The 16,646-nt window shown below is 42.9% G+C and overlaps 2 protein-coding genes across 2 annotated transcripts; both read right to left on the reverse strand.

The window, feature by feature from the left end:
• Positions 1–449: 449 nt before the first annotated feature.
• On the reverse strand, positions 450–9,869 carry RWDD1 (RWD domain containing 1). The gene is made up of 7 exons (XM_054174037.1): positions 9,718–9,869; positions 8,570–8,635; positions 7,246–7,376; positions 6,018–6,161; positions 4,848–4,980; positions 4,577–4,639; positions 450–2,865 (listed from the first exon to the last, which is right to left on the reverse strand). The coding sequence occupies exons 1-7, from the start codon at positions 9,788–9,790 to the stop codon at positions 2,753–2,755; spliced, it is 723 nt and encodes a 240-aa protein (XP_054030012.1). The 5' UTR covers positions 9,791–9,869; the 3' UTR covers positions 450–2,752.
• Positions 9,870–11,238: 1,369 nt separating this feature from the next.
• Positions 11,239–13,069, reverse strand: CALHM4 (calcium homeostasis modulator family member 4). The gene is made up of 2 exons (XM_009897399.2): positions 12,477–13,069; positions 11,239–11,725 (listed from the first exon to the last, which is right to left on the reverse strand). Exons 1-2 carry the CDS (start codon positions 13,026–13,028, stop codon positions 11,321–11,323), a joined length of 957 nt encoding a protein of 318 aa, XP_009895701.2. The 5' UTR covers positions 13,029–13,069; the 3' UTR covers positions 11,239–11,320.
• Positions 13,070–16,646: the final 3,577 nt, after the last annotated feature.

A 16,646-nucleotide genomic window follows, 5' to 3' on the forward strand; every position in this document is an offset into this window, starting at 1 on the left:
CACTAAAGATCAGTGTGATCTGATCTAGCTCTGGTCATAGTGCAGTGTTGCAACTCCCTCCCTACGTGCGTGACCGTGTACGCTTTGGACTCGGGGAGATACAAGCCAGATGCAAAAGCAAAGGTTGCCAGCACCATAATTCTGAATTGCTAAAAGCCCATCAAAGTTCATTGATGGGATGTTATTAGCTTAATAATTAGACTTCAATCTGATCTGAAGTTTCTAAGGAAACTGTCAGCATCTCACCTAAGCTTTTCCCCACGGAAGGGCACCCCCCTCGCTCAGCTCGGTCCTTTTCAGCCAACTGAAACACACAAACATAGCCAAGCTGACTCTCAGGCAAATTCCCTTTTATTTCACAGATGTTGTTAACGCAGCTAAACAGATCAGAACTTCAGACTGAGTCACTGAAGCTTGTTCCACAGACTTGGAGGACACCTTGGATTTGACACCTGGTGCTCACTTCAAGCCTTATTATTCCCTCTGCTTTGAAACATGAGGTGTAACAGTGAAAACACATTTTCACACTTTGCCTTGCTTGACATTTTGAAGCTGTACATCCTCTGCATGAAAACCAGTTAATATGTCAGTGTGAGAACAGACTAGAAAACCTCATTGATCTAGAAATACCATTCATGAGAAACCTTCTTCCCCATGTTTAGACTCTTGCTAGTGACCCACTTGGAAAATTCCCTCAGATTACCACATTTTGCACAGACTCCACAGCATTCTCAGATTCAGACCAGGTTTAAGGAGAACCAATTCACTCCTTTGAGCAAAGTATGCCAGTTTGAAACACACATAGCTGAAAAACAGAAAGCAGCCTCAAGGGTTAAGTGTTCTATATGCTGCTGAATTGAGACACGCCAGAAGTAAAGGAAGTTCAGCACCCAGGAGCATTTTAAAGCATCCTGGCAATCACACGGGAAGCTGGATGCAGTCATGAAGATGCTTTCAATCCAACCATTATCTTTGGGAAAGTCAGATTTGATACCACATTAGCTCACAACTTTTTCATATATTTGGTAACTCTGCTGGAACACAGATCCTGCTTATTGCTTTGAAATACACAATACCACTGAAACCTAGATGCTTGTCAGTTCTTAGTAGACAGAATTAAAAAGGTCAAATAGAGGACAGGAGGAACAAAGGCACATGGTTCATTTATAAAAGTATTTACAGGATACTTGAGCATTTATTTCTATCTACTGGAAAGTCACTCATGTGGAATACAAAATGAAAAGACTAATGAAACATCTTAGAGATCATAGAATCATAGAATTCTTAGGGTTGGAAGGGACCTCAAGGATCAGCCAGTTCCAACCCCCCTGCCATGGGCAGGGATACCTCACACTCGATCAGGTTGCTCAGAGCTACAATCCAGCCTGGCCTTCAGAAATTCCAGAGCTGGGGCTTCTCCCACCTCCCTGGGCAACCTGTTCCAGTGCCTCACCACCCTCATCCAAACAGACCTTCTCAAGTGACACAAGCAGAGACTCCAATACACCGTTACATTGTCTTCAGAATTTCTCAAGGTGGAATTTACAAGTATTTATAAAGTTCATCAATCTGCTGCTCCTCCAAGCACTGTGACACTTCAGTGCACCCCTCTTCAAAGGTTGAAGCTGGTGCAGTTAAGGCAGTCTGCTAACAGAATTAAAAAAAAAATCCAGCACACAGTGTTTAATCATTGAGGTGCCTTGGGAGAGCTGTCTTTTGAAACCTTCATCCACACCACCAGCCTTCCAACTGATGCAGTCTCAAACACAGCATTTTTAAACTCCAGTTCTTTTTGGGGAGGAGGGAAGGGAGGAGTTCAACATCAAGCTCTGTAAGCAACTCTGCAGGATCCTTAACGTCCACGAGCTGATGTGCAGCTTTATTGTACATTGTGCCAACCTTTATGGGCTGCCAACAAGGTGCTTTCCAAAACAACCACCATTACATTCAAACTGACACTGGAACCTGCATTCCACTGGTAGTGTTCAAGAGAACTTCAAGAGAAACCCAACTCACTCTGAACAAATCAATCAAGGTTTTGAAGAGGACTTCACCTCAATCAGATTTTTTTCCCCTAGAGAGATGAAACTACTCATCCTCAACAATGCTAACAGATTTTACTCTAGTAGTTTGGAAACAGCTTCCATTAAACTTGAGAATTTTTATTCAGAGGTGAGCAGCCCTGCCTATCTAACAGCTGATAGGTTAGGGCACCAGAACTGATTTGCAGCAGTAGAAAATTCTGCAGAAGAAACAAAATCATAATAATAAAAAAATAACTGCATAGTTTGTGATCCCTTTTATTCACTGAAGCTGCCCCTGTGTGGCCCAGGTGGAAGACAGCACACCAGCTGCTCAGCCTTCAGATGCAGGTGTGTTTAGCACTTGCTGTAACTTAACTTTCCATCTTGCTCCTTGTCACATCTCTTCAAAGGACAATCACAGCAGTGAGGAGGAAAAGGGGAAAAAAAGAGAGAGAAAATGGAAGAGCATTTTCAGACAGATCAATAATCCTCCAATTTGTCATGGGAAGTATTAAAGTAAATTTATTCACAATGGAAGTCATCAGGAGACCATTCTCCTGGATTTAAAACCTTTTGGTGTTTTTCTTTGGAAAGAAAAATAAAGGAAAAAAAAAGGAAGAAAAGTAAACCAATACAGATTACTAAAACCACAGATGCTGTGGCTTTCCTGCCTGCCCCTCTCTCCTTGCATGTGTCCATACTGATGACAAGAGCCAGTCTGTGAAAGTCTAATCACTATCTAGATTGACAGGGTTGTAGTCAGGGTCATCCTCTTCATCCTCCAACTCTAAATCATCCATTTCTTGGAATAAAGATTCATCAACTTCCACGCTGTTTCCAGCTGCACAGAACAGAAAAATAGTTTATTTTCAGGCAAGCAGCAAATCAGGACCTAAAGAAATACACAACACTTTGTGAGGCTCATTCTTCATTTGGGTAGCTGTTAACTCACTTGGCTTTTTATCTACCAAATGTATATGGAAAAGGAAATGCCACATTTTATCTTCTTAGAGAATGAAATGCCACATTTCGTCTTTTCACAGCTAAAGTAAAGCGCTTATTCCTCACACTGAAAAACAGCAAGAGGAGCAAGGGGAAAAGCAAGAGACAGGAGGAGCAAGGGGAAAAGCAAGGCAGGAGGAGCAAGGGGAAAAGCAAGGCAGGAGGAGCAAAACCAATGAAATGTCATTTAGGACCTCAGCATCCACTGCGAGAATGAATTAGTAAGTCCCAGAAGTAGAGATTCTTTCTGCCGGATACTGTCAAAGTAGGAGCTCAGGACCTCACTGTTTCAATTTTTACAACTACCACAGCCACAGGGTGTTTTTATAAGCACCCTGTGGCTGTGGTAGCTGTAAAAGTGCATGTATGTAGGCACATAAATGGTCTGTAAGGGTGTTTGCTTTCAAATTTCAATGTTAAAAGCAAGATGAAGCTTTGCATGCTTCCACAGTTTCTTCTGGAAGAGATGATGCCAATCTAAGGAGAAAACTTGGGATTACTGTGTGATTATTTGTGTGTATGAACAGTGACATCTTCTGGTCACTGAAGAAGGTTCTGCTCTTCTGGATTTGAAAGAGTCATTGTAAATCTGCATCTAAAACACAATGCCATTAACCTGTATAAGCTGTAAAATTAATGTCACTTATTACATGGCACTGTACTATTAAATTCCAGTTAGCAACCTGTTACATGTATGACAGAACAGCAAGAAGAATAGGAGGTCTCAATCCCTGATAGCAACAAGATTAAAATTACTACATCAAACCCAAGTAATTTGGGCTCAGAACCCCAATACAGAGGTCTGCTCCTCCCTTGAGACAGAAAAATGTTCCATCAACAAACCTTCTTCACTTTAGGCATCCTGAAGGAAGACAAGGTTAAATGCTGCCCTGTAAGAGAAACTCAACTCCCCTGTTACTACCAGTTCAAGCTTTTACTCACTGATGTTCATAAACTGCTTTCTTTGGACCTTTTTTACCTTTCAGCTAGCACCAGGTCAGATATTTATGGAAAGATAAGAAATAAATCTGCACACAACCACAGAGAAGAACTGGGCTGCACAGAGGCAAATAGCATCTAATTTGACCTGCAAGCTATTTACTGCTGGTGGTGAGGTTTAGACACAAGGAGCCAGAACTGCAAGATCTGTGACTGAGATCAGGGGAAAGGTGGGTGGCTATTAAGGGGGAGAAAAAATGGAAAAAGAAACAGCAGATGTTGGTTGTGAGGGTTTTTACTTTGGTTTTGTTTTGCTCTGCACGTTTTAGTTTTGCTTCCAGTCCAACAACTTGAGTAGAGCAACAGAAACAAGATCAACTCAAGCTCAAGACTGCAGCTAAATATGCTTTAGCACCTTGAAAATGTTTTCTTGATTTTGAAAGCTAAACTCAGTTCTGTTCAGGCTGCAAACCAGTACATCTTAGTTCTTACACAGGAACAGTGACACTGAGGTAAGATGTTAGGTCAGAAACACAATACAAATTTTGCCTAGGGAGTTTGGCTTATTTCAAGTCAGTGTCTTTCAACTGGGAAAGTAAAGAGAAACTTACCTTCCTCCAAGAACTGGATGTCAGAGGTGTCAAGATTGTGATCCATTTCAAACAGCTGCTTACCTAGGCATAGAATGAAAAATAACATATAAGCAAGCAGAATTCTGAAGTAACTATCCATAAATAACTATCCAACCCTGAGAATTCTGTGATAAAAGAGTGCATTAGGAGATTGTTTGCTACCAGCATTTTTCAGTGTAAAAAATCACTTTCCAGGCTTGTTACAGTCCAGTATCGTTGCAAAAGCTTGAAGACCAGTGTTGACTCGTACCACTTAGCTTATTTTTGCCTGCTTGTTCCTCTTCTTTCATTTTTTTCCTCTTTATTTCTAGGAGTTCTGCATCAAACTTTGCTTTCCAGTTTAGGAAATTCTCAATGGTAACAGGAGTGCCATGAAAACGTTGCTGGAAGGACAGAAAACAAGGCTGCGATCACAATTTGCACAGCTAGAAGTGAACATGAGCATTCCCTTTATTATACCAATTACAATGTTCCAGAAGCAGTGCTTGCTGTGAAGTGTTCCTAGAAATTAAGCCTAACCCTGAGAACATACAAGGAAGACATTCTTACTGGGTTTTGGAATGGGACTCTCCCTTCTGAGAGCTGTACTGAGGTGGAAATCCAAGTGGAAAAACTCCACCTACTACTTCTGGACCTACAGTGCAACAGTTAGCAACACCCCATTAATACAGACTGCCCATAAGCAGGCAGAGCTTCTTACCAACTCTTAAATGCAATCTATACTAAAATATGTTCCATTCAAATACCTGAACCCTTCTATCTTGTTAAGACAGAAAAAAGGATTCTTTTTTTTCCCTCAGCTATGTTTTTCTGCCATTTACAGACATACTGAACCCTCCAAGACCCATCACTCTCTAGCTATTTCTGAGGAAGAAAGTCAAGACTTCAAGTTGGACCTACCACAGTACATTGCATGAATGGAAAAACTACTCCAGAGTGGCTGGTAGAAAGGACACATGCCCTGAAGTAAGGACTTGTCCCACGGCTTGCACCCTACCTGCTCAGTCTACCAAGGAAGCCTGGACCTCAGACCATGCAGCCTGTGTGTAGCATTCCATATTCTACCCTTCCTTGCTCCCCAACCCATCTTGTCTCTTCAAGAAAAAAAGTATAGCTACAGCCAGATTTCATTTTGATTTTACTCTCATTCCATTTGGGAAAAATCCCTGCCTCTGCCTTTGGAAGCAATGCTAGAAGGGATTGGGAATATGAAGTAAGCCTCTGAAAAGACTTCTTTAGAAAATGTGGGGGAGACAAAGCACTTAAGTACACTACAGAATCTTCTAATCCTTGAGTTTTAATTTTGTCAACTTTGGGATAGATGCACCTCTCTCCCACTGCAACTGAGAACTGCTCCTGCATCAAACCCACACAGTTTGAAAAAGCTGGCATTTTTAGCTGAAAACATCATTCTACATACTTTCTCCTCTTCTTCTGCTTCTCTTTCTTTCTGTTTCTTTTCCTCTTCTCTTCGTGTTTTCATTTGATCCACAATTTCATTCAATTTCTCCTGTACTGCTGAGACTAGAGTGAAGATCATTACCATTCCTAAATTTTCTTCTGCCTACAACACAAAGAAAGCAACTTTAAACAGGAGAACACTAAACCTTCATCAGCTGAATGCCTAAGCGTGTTTAGAAAGCAGTATGCTGTGCAAATGCAGGTAACACAGCACCAGATGCACTGCTCTCAGAAGCTCACTGTAAAGTTCAAGTCAATTAGTCAGTTAATCCACTTAAAATTACCCCCCCAAGCCAGGGCACAGCCAAACACCAATGATGAACAACTATATTCAGGATATCAATATATCATAGACATCTGGAAAGCTCAAGAATAAATCTTTAGCAGGAATACAACTCCAAGACTTGAATACCATAAACCATAAGAGAAAAGAGTCACTCAGAACCTCACCTCTCCTGAAATGGCTTATTCCTTAATCCCATTAGATGCCCCTTTGAGGTGGGATAGACTCCCAGAAAAAGAGAAAGCAACAAAATCCCTACCAGTTAAGGTAGGGAAGGTTATATGAAGTGAACTGAAAAGAAAGAATTCCTGCTGAACATATTATAGCAATTTTAAGGCAGGGAGGACTTGTCAGGTATTCCTGAAATCAAAGAAGTCTTGTCTTCTCATTCCTTCACAATGCACTCTCACTGATCCTAAAGGTTGAAGAGACTGGATGGGGTGCTTGGTGCCATGGTTAGTTGATTAGATAGAGTTGGGTGATAGGTTGGACTCGATGACCTCGAAGGTCTTTTCCAACCTGGTTAATTCTAGTCTATACTGGTTAATTCTATTCCATTCCATTCCAATTCTAAGAGATCAAGAATCACTGCAACCTTTTAAATCTTTCCAAACAAGTGGCTTATTTCTACAAATTCTCTATATATAGCCAGAAGTGCCAAAGAGGGGCAGCCCTAGAGCACTCCATTTCAGTATCATACCTGTGCACACTGAATTAGCCTATGTGCTACCTCATTAACATAACTCACCTCAATAATGCCATTTATCACACTCAAACCTCCAAATCAGTCCCCCCAGCATGGAATGGCTTTCAGATCAGTAGCTCAGAAAACAACAGATTTGAGAGAAAAACTCTGGCTAAAAGGTGAAGCAATGTTTGAATTGAGATATTCTATTTTCCTTACCTGCTGTTCTAGTAGCTTTATTATGTCTGTGACATCATTATCATCAAGATTCTCCTGTGAGACAACTTCATAAAGTGGAGTTTCATCAGGGTATTTTTCTCTATAGGTAAACTTAAGGGTGGTCTGGACAGCTACAAGGTAAAAACAGAACATATTTTTGTGGTGATAACTCTGGGTAACTTTCATTGCATATTTTAATATTGCACCAGCAGCCTGAAGATTTTAATGTATAAAATACTCTTGTCTAAAGGGAAAGGTCATCTTACCCAGACAGTAAAACTATATGGCCAGATTTAAATATAATGCAAGAGTACTGAGAGATTAAGACAATTAAGTTTACTCTGACATCAGCTATTACAGGTCATTAATGTCTGAAAGGTCTTTAGAAGGACTAGAAAATCTGTGGCACAGTGGGTACTACAGTGGTAACCTCTTTTTCCTCATATTCCATATAAAGCTGGAGAAAATGAGGAAGAGTCTTAACAACAGACCTAGAGAGAATCTCAGCATATTCATGCTTTTCATTCCATGTGCCTAGCTGGAGTGCCAACCTCTGTGTTGGGTATACCATATGACGAGGACACAATGGCCAGTACAAGTCACTAAGTGGAAAACCACTTGAGGAGAATGCACTTAATCTGGAGCCAGACAGAGCTAGGATAACATGGAAACAAAGCAAAAGAGAATCAAATTCTTTCATGCATCCTGCCAGAATGCCAGGGAGAAAACTCCCTTCAGGTCCTCAAGACATTTCTGGCAGCCCAGTCTCTTCAACAAAGCCACCTGCTCCAAGCAGGACTTGCTCTTTTCAAACTGAAGGCACGAGCACCTTCCGATACAAGATCCCAGAACCGTATCTCTCAAGCTTCCCTGGAGCAAGGCTTACTTACAACAAGCCCACACAAGCACTGACACACAAAAAATACAGAGGGACCCACAGCTTGCTGCTCTGGAACTGCTCCTTGAGGGTGGTATGCTGACAGTACAGACCCAACTCTCCCATGTGGCTGGTTGCTAGGAAAAAAAGATCATCTCACGATGTGTCCACAAGCTCCTAGTGGGATGATGACAGCTCACATTATTTGAAGCTACACTACAAAGCATTTGAGGCTCAGCATGGCAGGAAACAGCCCTGGGGAGAGACTGCAACACTTCTGCAAACCAAGCACAGATCACCAGAATCTCTGAACTATGCTTTCTGAGGAATGCTTGCTGGATCAGGACCATAAGTGGGCTTAAATGGAGGTATATCTACTTACTGGCAATAGAATTAGGCTTACACAGAAACTCCTCCTAGAGATGTTAAAGACATGACCCAACTTACTTTCATCATTTTCTCCTGCTTCAGATGTCACAGTGATGGTGAAAGTCGTTGGATTTTCTGACAATACTGTTCAAGGAAAACAAAAAGAGAGATTCTTTAAAGGAGATAACTACTTCTTCACATCACTAAAACTGAACTTCTCAAGGACTAACGAAGCAAGGAAGGTCTTGATATGGTGTTAAAGGCCTTTTTGCCCTATTACTATTTCTTTCAATTAACATATGACATGATGTGATGCTTGGAGTGCTCTTTGAATGCGAGCACCTAACACCAACACCACCAAGAAGTTTATCTTTTGGAAAGCTTTCTCCTCTGCAAGTTTCACTTCTCCAAAAAGTGCTGATCTACCTACCATCAAATGACTTATGTCAGCACCCTGGATGTGGGCAGAAAGCTCCCAAAGCTAATTTGCTCGATTACACCAGATATGTGTGATGGGCATCCACTGCACTCTTAGCCCTGAGCTATTTTTACAGTGTGTCTGCACCTATTTCTGTATTTAGGACGGCTTAGGGTATCAAATGCTTCTTAAAACACAAAGTGCTTTCCTTCAGTTAAGTATCACCCAGGTAATGTACTAGAATGACACTGTGAGAAAAAGGCTGACAACAAGCAGCTCTACAAAATGCACTGAGAGGTAACAGCAGCCTCCCAGCACCCCACAGCAGCCTGCGGTACCCTCCAGGGCTGCGAGGAGCTGATACCAGCACGGAAAACTGATCCGCGCAGAAACCGAGCCCCCCAGTCTCCACCTGGGGCCGCACCCTGTGAAGGGCTTCTCCAAAGAGCATCGGCCAAAGAGCATCAGCCTGCCACCAGCCCCAGCTCGGGCTCCGGCCCCGGCGCGGCTGTCGGCACCAGGCAGCCGAACCCCGCCGCTGAACCGGGCAGCCGCGGCCGCCACCGGCCCGCACCGACAGCCCCTCGAGAAGCCCGATCAAGTGCGTTGGTTTTCCCGACTCGGGGAAAAAGGAAAATTTAAAAGTTCGGAGAAATATCCAAGCCGTGCAGCCAGCAGACGCCCGAAGGAGCCCGGGCGGCCACGGCACGCAGGGCGCCCGCCTCCCGCCGGGGCCTCCCATTCCTCCTTCACACCGGCTCGCCGCGGCCGTGCGGCGGAGCGAGGCTCGGGCTGAGACGCGGCTCACCCGTGAACGAGTCCGGGTAGATGGATTCCAAGGCCTCCAGCTCGTTGCGCTGCTCCTCGCTGTAGTCGGTCATCGTCGCCCGCCGCCGCCGTCAGCCATGAGCCGCTCGCACCGCCGGCCCGCGCCTGCGCGCTGCGCTCCGGCATCGGCTAGGCATGCCTGGCGCCGGCCGCCATCGGCGGTGGATGGCTTTGGGCTGAGCAGTCAAACGCCAGCAGCTGCGGGATGCTGAAGTTAGAGCTTGTGTTTGCTGGCGCTGCAGCTTCGCTCCCCGGCGAGCACAAGGAAACTGTGCAGCTCTGCTCACGGGAAGTTGAGGGTTCAGGTGAAACACCTCTGTGAGGATTGGGGAGAATTTGTTTAGTTCGTTGAAAGCTCCCCCCTTTCCCTGCTACCCAGCACATGCAGCCTTTGCATTGGCCAAAGTGCTTGCTTTGGGTTAGATGCTTAAATCTTGAAGCCTAAACACGTTTAGCAAGATCTGCAGTTTATCTTATTTCTGTCTCCTGCTTTTTGCAGTAAGATGTAGTAAAGAATGGTGTTTTCCCACTTCAGTACTTGAGGGTCGTTTAGCAACAGCAGTTCCTATGATCTAGCCTCTTGCTCTGTAGCACAGACATGCATGGCAAAGCAACAGAAGAAACATTAGGAAAAAACAGGGTATTTATTTTCACACTGTAAGAATTAGAAATATCTGCACGGGGAGTCCAGAGAAGATGCAGCCACATCATCACAGCAAAACCAAAAGCATCATTAAGCCCCCTTTGACTACATGTGGTAGTTTACATCACAGTAATATTGATGGCCATAGTGGCATGACTAAACTCTAAGTTTTTCAGAAGCAAAGCAAACTTCACTGCATAGAGTGAGAGCTGTTTCCCATCCTGGTTGGCTGTTTGTACGAGAGGCAAGCACACAAGCTCCTGGGAAATTTTGAGGTGTATCTAAAAGGAACAGGAGGCTGAGTTTGCCCTTCCTTTCAGCAAGAATACATTTCATTTCAAATTTCTACATGTATCAGTGGATATTTTAATCTCCTTAGCAGAATTGAAAGCTCTCTAGTCTCAGTCTTTGCTGCTGAAGTTATCCCCTACACAGACTTGGCTCAGTATATTTTATTCACTTAAGACAAAAAAAGACATGGAAGAGAAGGTGTTTCTGTTAGGATTCACAGAGACAAGGCTGGATATCTGCTTTTGCTCTGTTCAGAATGGATCAGACTTACAGGATTCAAACAAAGTGTAGCTATTAATTTTTAAAGATTTTTGTAATGGGAGGAAAGAAAAAGCATTTGGGAATAACTTTCTCTTCCATTATGTACTCATTCTTTTAGCACAGGTATTAGAAAGCTGACAGCTGCGGTTTAAAACAGACCACCCTGAACTAGACATAGACCATCACATCCCACAAGAGTCAGACACCATCAGAAACGCATCTGTAAGCATCTTAAGTACATGCTAAAGGACTACATTAACAACATACACTTGCTTAAGTAGTTTACATATCAACATAAGGCACTGGGAAGTTCCAGAGCAGCTCTGGTCTGACATGGAGCTAGGCAGGTTCCTGCTTTTCCACAAGGCATTGGTGGCAACTTGGACACTCAGACCTGTGTTCTGGTCACAGGGTCTTCAGCAGTCTTCAGGTATTTTCCACTTGCAGGCTGTTTGAGTGCCCAGTCATGGAGGAGGCTGTAGTCATAGTGCTCCTCATCCACTCTTTTCAGAAAGGCCAGCCCAGAAATGGCTTGCCACTCTCTGAGAGATGGGATACGGATTTCCTTCACATTTTCACTTCCTGGGGCAAAGCCAAAGAACTTCTTTACATTCTGCATGGCATAGAGCCTGGAGTGCTGGTCTATTGCTTCATCAAAAAGCTCCTGCTCATTATGAACATAGTTAATCCAGTATCTGAAATGCAGAAAGCTGAGTGGGGAGAGGCAGCTTGCCACACAGTAAGACAGGAAGACAGTGATGACTACCACAGCAATCAGAAACCAGCCAGCCACCTTAAAAAAGAAAAACAAAAAACCTGTTACACCTGAAAATACTCACAGTGGTAACTTCTGAGCATGAGAAAGACTATAAGATGGTCTTTGCTTTTCCTGAGTAAGGCTAACGAGGTATAAGCCTCGTGAGGCTTTGCTGCCATCAAACCTAGTTGCTGCCAACTGGAGGCAACCACATAAGTCTTTTTTTTTTCTGTCCAGTTTGTGTCATTCTGTTGTATAATTTAAGGGGTTTGCCTCCACATGTATTGTGAGAAGGGAAGCTTCTAATTCCCAGCCTGTATTAGTTTATAGCCTGTTTAAAATAAATTTTGCCTGAAGTGACTACTTAATGTCCCCCCCATTATTTACCCAGAAAGTAAGCTTTGAAAGTTGAGTCTGACCTAAACCCTAAGATTTTTGTTTGTTTCACTTGGAGCTCTTGCAGCCTGGGCACCTTGAATAAAGGAACTCTCATACCCTCCCTGGCTTTTAAACTTGCATTTGTCTTACTTGATGGTACTTTTCAAGATACTACCCAGGGAAGAATATATCCTCCAGTAGGAGGTAACAGGCTGAACAAGAAGACATAAATTATATATAGCTGCAGTTCAGTTCTACTTACAGAAACAAAGGAGGCTTCAAAACACAGAGATTTGGCACTCAAGGCAGAAGATACTGTTCCTGTTTTATCCTAACATTTTGCCTGATGACTTAACCCTCTTTCTCATCACTAAACCTGCAAGCAATAGAAGCAACATGAGTTACTCACTTGTGACTGGTAACGAAGAAGGAGAATCACTTCATCTCTTGCCCGGGTCAGCTCTGGAGGAACTAACTGACTGCATGGAAATGCAGCCAGTATTTCCCTGCGTTCGCGACCAGTAACGTTAGCTTCATAATAATGTACAGAGATGAACTCACTCATGGCACAGACATAGTATGAGCCATTTATCAGGGTGACTGCTAGCCATGTTACTGGAGCAACCAGCGCTCTCCCAGTGATGCTGCACAAGACAAAGCAGATCAGTTTGCACTGCAGTAACCTGCTCGGTTTAGCTGCTGCCTGAAGAGGAGAACTTTTGCCTGTAACCAGCCTCCAAGTCTGGTTATTCAGGGCATAACCAACAATAAGAAGGATCAATGCAGGAACCCCTAGGAAAGCCAGCCCATAGATAAGGTTCTGCCCATCGTGACACGGACAGTTGAATGTAAAGAAAGAGAAAAGCTGCTGCCCACCAATTGTCAACATTGCAATGATGGCATTAGAAAGAATGGCTTCTTTGCCTTTGAGAAAAGTTAACCACTTTGGAAGGAAAGTCATTGCAGATCTTACTCTTCACCTTTAAGTCAATACTAGCTTTTAGTTATATCTAATTAACATTAATGGCAGACTAGAACAGAATAAACTCCATCAGTTTCAAGAAAAGCTCAAACCAGACAAGCCTACAAACAAACTAAAGCCCCAGACACAGCCCCCGAAACTCCTGCTGCTCTTTCTCCTTCCACTGATTTTTTGACTCTACTCCATACCAGCCAGGAGCTTGTTTGCTAGCTTTAAATACTTGTAAACATCCAATCATGTGTTTTAATTGCTTCAATAATTTATCTCAGCAGTTGGGGAACATTTAGCTTCTAGGTAATTGTGAGCTCTGCCAGCCCCTTGCTAATTGTCTGAAACTAGCAATCCTCCCTACCTTTTGGATGCCATACAATGCTATCAAGCTGATGATTATCCTGTCAGGGTTAATTGGCAAGCTGTTTCCTAATCAATAGTAATTAACAGAAGCATGGTGTGAGACTAGGAAAAAAAACAACCCAAAGGAGAGCTTTCAGCTATGCTTCATAAAACTCAACCAAACAAAGCCTTTTCACTGGACTAATTATGAAAAATGAAGCATTTAAAATGCTTCAACATTGAAATAAATCCAGACAAGTTCCATAAGTTGCACAAAGTTTGGAATCTCAATTCTCTTCCTATTTAATGTCAGTTCTGGTTCTGAGGCAATTTGCTTTCCAAACAATGGCATCTGAGATGTAGTTAGCTGCAGAACCATGAGGAGTTTAATGTTTCATCTGTAGGTGGCAAGAAGTTGGGGATTGGACATGGCACTTGGTGCCATGGTTTAGTAGTCATGAGGTGTTGGGTGACAGGTTGGACTTGATGATCTTTGAGGTCTTTTCCAGTCTTATTGATTGTATGATTCTAAGTTTGGATGTCTCATTTCCTGACAGTGTGGAATTCTTCCTTTGTAAAGTGTTTGATGTGTAACCTGTTCACACAGCATCCAGCCAGATTCAGACCAGCTAACAGCTGGCATTTATATGGCACGGCCTCTGATCCCAAGGTGTAAGATTCTCTCTGTGTATTGAAAGCAAAACAAAACACCAACACCAAAAACCTCCTTTAAATTCAGTGGAACAAACCCACCAGGCTATGCCAGAATTATTTTGGAGATCTGTTTAATAAGAGTCTCCCATTCTGCCTCAGTTCATTTGAAAATCTCCTGCTGGTTGCTGCTGAGATTTGATTTATTTATTTTTTATTGAGAACACACCTCTTAAGTTGTTTATAAGGGAAGAAGGCTTTCTCAAGCATCACTTGTTTACTCAAGAAACACATTAGCTGTGAAACTGAAGAGAGGTACAGCACTGAAATATTCATAGTCAGCCTAAGGCTGTTGAATGAGGCAATTTATACAATCAATACAACAACTTCATAGTGCTGCATCGTCTCTTCTTTGGCATTTGCTTTTATGCTGTGCTGTAAATAATCCTGCTGGGTCATCCTATTATGGAGTAAATTACAGGGTTGGATCCAATTAAGAGCTTGGGCGGCACATCAAACTAAGTACTTGCCTTTGCAGAAGAACCCAACGTTCTGAAGTAGACATTTAGGCTCTTTGTCTGATGTCCAGGAAGAGCTAGGACTGAATGCAATCCAAAACCCCACTATCTGAGGTGACAGCCAGCTTGCCTCTGAGGCTGAGAGATGCTTCTATCTGACATGTGAGGCAAATAGGATAGGTGGGCAAACCTTAGCCATGGTTTTTCTGGTCATCTTTCAGGGCTCTGTCAGCTTGGTTAGCTCATGTCAGCTTTAAAACATGGTTATTGGAAGGCATCTCAGCTTCCTGTCCTCCCATACAAAAGCAAACAGTTTTTATTCACTTGTTTGCTTTGTATTGAAATTAAGCAGCCATGGCACAAAGGGAGAGGTTGATTTCAATTCCCTTCTCCATCTGATCCAGTCAAAAGTCACTCACTCATCTCCTTCTTCCAAGAGCTCAGTTATTATTAGTGATGTGGTGAGACTGTGATGGGAAGAAGCTGCATTCCCCAGCTTTCCTGGTATGGTTTTACCAGCTGTACTTAATTTCCCTGCAGAGGGGATTTTCATCTGTGAATTCCCCGGTGTACATGTGTGCATGTATGTCTTTCCCAAACAATGCTGATGTGTTCTTAATATGCATTGCACTGTCCGGTCTATAGTGTTCCCTCACAGAATCATAGAGGGGTTTGAGTTGGAAGGGACCTCCAAAGGTCATCTAGTCCACCCCCCCTGCAGTCAGCAGAGACATTCTTCACTACATCAGATTGCTTAGAGCCTTGTTGAGCCTGGCCTTGAATATCCCCAGGGATGGAGCCTCAACTACCTCCCTGGGCAAAGTGTTCCAGCATTCCAGCACCATCATGGTGCAGAACTTGTTCCTAACATCCAATCTAAATCTACTCTTCTTTAATTTCAAACCATTGCCCCTCATACTACACTCCAGGCCTTTGTAATCAGTCCCTCTCCATCCTTCTTGTAGGTCCTTTTTCAGGTACCAGAAGGCTGCTATTAGCGTTCCCCAGAGCCTTCTCTTCTCCAGGCTGAACATCCCCAGCTCCCTCAGCTTGTCTTTGTAGCAGAATACATAGAATAAACCAGGTTGGAAGAGACCTTCAAGATCATCGTGTCCAACCCATCAACCAATCCAACACCACCTAAACAACTAACCCATGGCACCAAGCACCCCATCAAGTCTCCTCCTGAACACCTTCAATGATGGCGACTCCACCACCTCCCCAGGCAGCCCATTCCAATGTGCAATCACTCTCTCTGTATAGAACTTCTTCCTAACATCCAACCTAAACCTCCCTTGGCACAGCCTGAGACTGTGAAGTGTAGTATTATGGTTGTAGTGTTAATGACACAGGCTGAAATAATTAATCCTTATATTCAGAGCTGTGTAAATGAAATGGTGCTAATATATAGGTAGCCCTGAGAACTTTGTGATGGTTTTGCTGCAGTGAATTGATGGCAGTGATAATCTTTTAGAGCTGCTTTTTAAAATGCAATGCAGTACACTCTTTTATGGAATATGAGATGTCTCTTGCAAGGAGAAACAGATTTGGTCTTTGTTGCCAGTTGGAGACAATCTGAGAAACAAACCCATCTCCGACTCAATTTAGAAATGCAAGTAACTATCTAGAGGATTGTAATGCCTGGCTTTTGTAGTTCATTTAAATTTCTGTATGGGAAGTGGCTGCAATAGTTTCACTTACAAAAATGAGTCAGATTTTACAGGGCCAGAAAAGTGCCCAGAAAAAAAAAAAAATGCAGGAGGCTCAATGTATTGTAAAACTGTCAGCACCAGCTTGTTCTGTGTAAAATGAAAGCTGTTGACTATTTTCCACAGGAAAAAAACCCAACAACCTGAAAATCCTTTTATTTGCCCTATATTTTGTTGTTGAATGGTGTCATAACTCTAAACTACCGTGTTTAAAGGTAAATTAATCCTTCTTATCCCAAATGAATCACATCTGTTACTATGGAATAGAATAGAGAGAAGGAAAGGAAAGGAAAGGAAAGGAAAGGAAAGGAAAGGAAAGGAAAGGAAAGGAAAGGAAAGGAAAGGAAAGGAAAGGAAAGGAAAGGAAAGGAAAGGAAAGGAAAGGA

The sequence above is a fragment of the Dryobates pubescens genome, chromosome 28, assembly GCF_014839835.1.
Source record: "Dryobates pubescens isolate bDryPub1 chromosome 28, bDryPub1.pri, whole genome shotgun sequence".
NCBI classification, from domain to species: domain Eukaryota; kingdom Metazoa; phylum Chordata; class Aves; order Piciformes; family Picidae; genus Dryobates; species Dryobates pubescens.